The sequence below is a fragment of the Perkinsus marinus genome (genome assembly GCF_000006405.1).
Source record: "Perkinsus marinus ATCC 50983 genomic scaffold scf_1104296935368, whole genome shotgun sequence".
NCBI lineage: Eukaryota > Perkinsozoa > Perkinsida > Perkinsidae > Perkinsus > Perkinsus marinus.
The window spans coordinates 1-1,032 of record NW_003214475.1 but is presented as its reverse complement, the minus strand read 5'-3'; the positions used below and the strand labels follow the sequence as shown (position 1 = coordinate 1,032).

At 35.7% G+C, this 1,032-nt stretch overlaps 1 protein-coding gene across 1 annotated transcript; it reads left to right on the top strand.

The window, feature by feature from the left end:
* Positions 1 to 277: 277 nt before the first annotated feature.
* Pmar_PMAR027316 (hypothetical protein) lies at positions 278 to 813 on the top strand (the record flags this gene model as incomplete). Its single annotated transcript, XM_002783956.1, has 4 exons — positions 278 to 310; positions 377 to 525; positions 592 to 684; positions 732 to 813. The coding sequence occupies 4 exons, from the start codon at positions 278 to 280 to the stop codon at positions 811 to 813; spliced, it is 357 nt and encodes a 118-aa protein (XP_002784002.1).
* Between the last annotated feature and the right edge of the window lie 219 nt (positions 814 to 1,032).

Genomic DNA, 1,032 nt, shown 5'->3' with positions numbered 1-1,032 from the left:
AGAATGTATCACACAATAAGAACAATACTACTACTATTACCTATTTTGATAGGATACAACGATTAAGGTGATTCTTATCTCTTTGGTAGCTCTATTATCTGCCCATTGTTAGTACTCGTTTAAATGGCTTACAACAAGGCTTGGATAATCACAGAACACTAAAGTAGTAATAATAATAATGCCTCTATTATCGACTCGTTGTGATTATTATAGGTTGGCCAATCTCAATGAACATCTTTCTGATATTAATACTAAATTAAATCAACATCAAGATAATATGTCCAATCATATTAACATCTTGAAAGAGGATGTAATAATTATCGAGATATTCCACCTCCTCCTGCTGCTTCTTGTTGTTGCAATTAAATAGCAATAGATACTACGATTAGATAGGACTATGGATGGAGAGAAGGATAGAAGAGATGTAGGTGGTGATGGTAGCGACGGTGAGTATGACACCAAGTATCATCACTTTCAGGGTATATCTAAAGCGCAAGAAAAAAGATTACAAGATCTGGATAAGAGGTAATTATGGCAGTATTAGTAGTACCATCATCCAGCAGCAGCATCACGTTATACTGATAATTATAGGCTACGAGAGGCGATAGAGGAGGAACAACGTTCAAGGAGGGAGTCTGAGAATGAACTTGTTATTAAGTTGAAGAGTATGACTGATGGTATGAGGTAGTACTCTCTTCACATTCTATTTAAGATGACATAATCATTATTAGACATGAATTAGATGAGGAATTAAAAGATAAGGAAGCAACAGAGGAGTCTGCCTTACGTACCTGCATAGAGGTATTATTATAAATTATCATCATCATCACTATTGATTTAATATAGTAGGTAGATGTACCCAAGTTGGAAGATGCATTAAAAGAGGAGAGTATTGCAAGGGATAGGATGGAGAGTAAATTATTAGAAGATGCTCATAGTGAAATAGAAAGGCTTCAAGAGGCATTGAATAAGGAGAAAACCCAAAGGTAGCCTTGGTAGTGTTGGTAGTGTTGGTAGTGTTGGTAGTGTTGG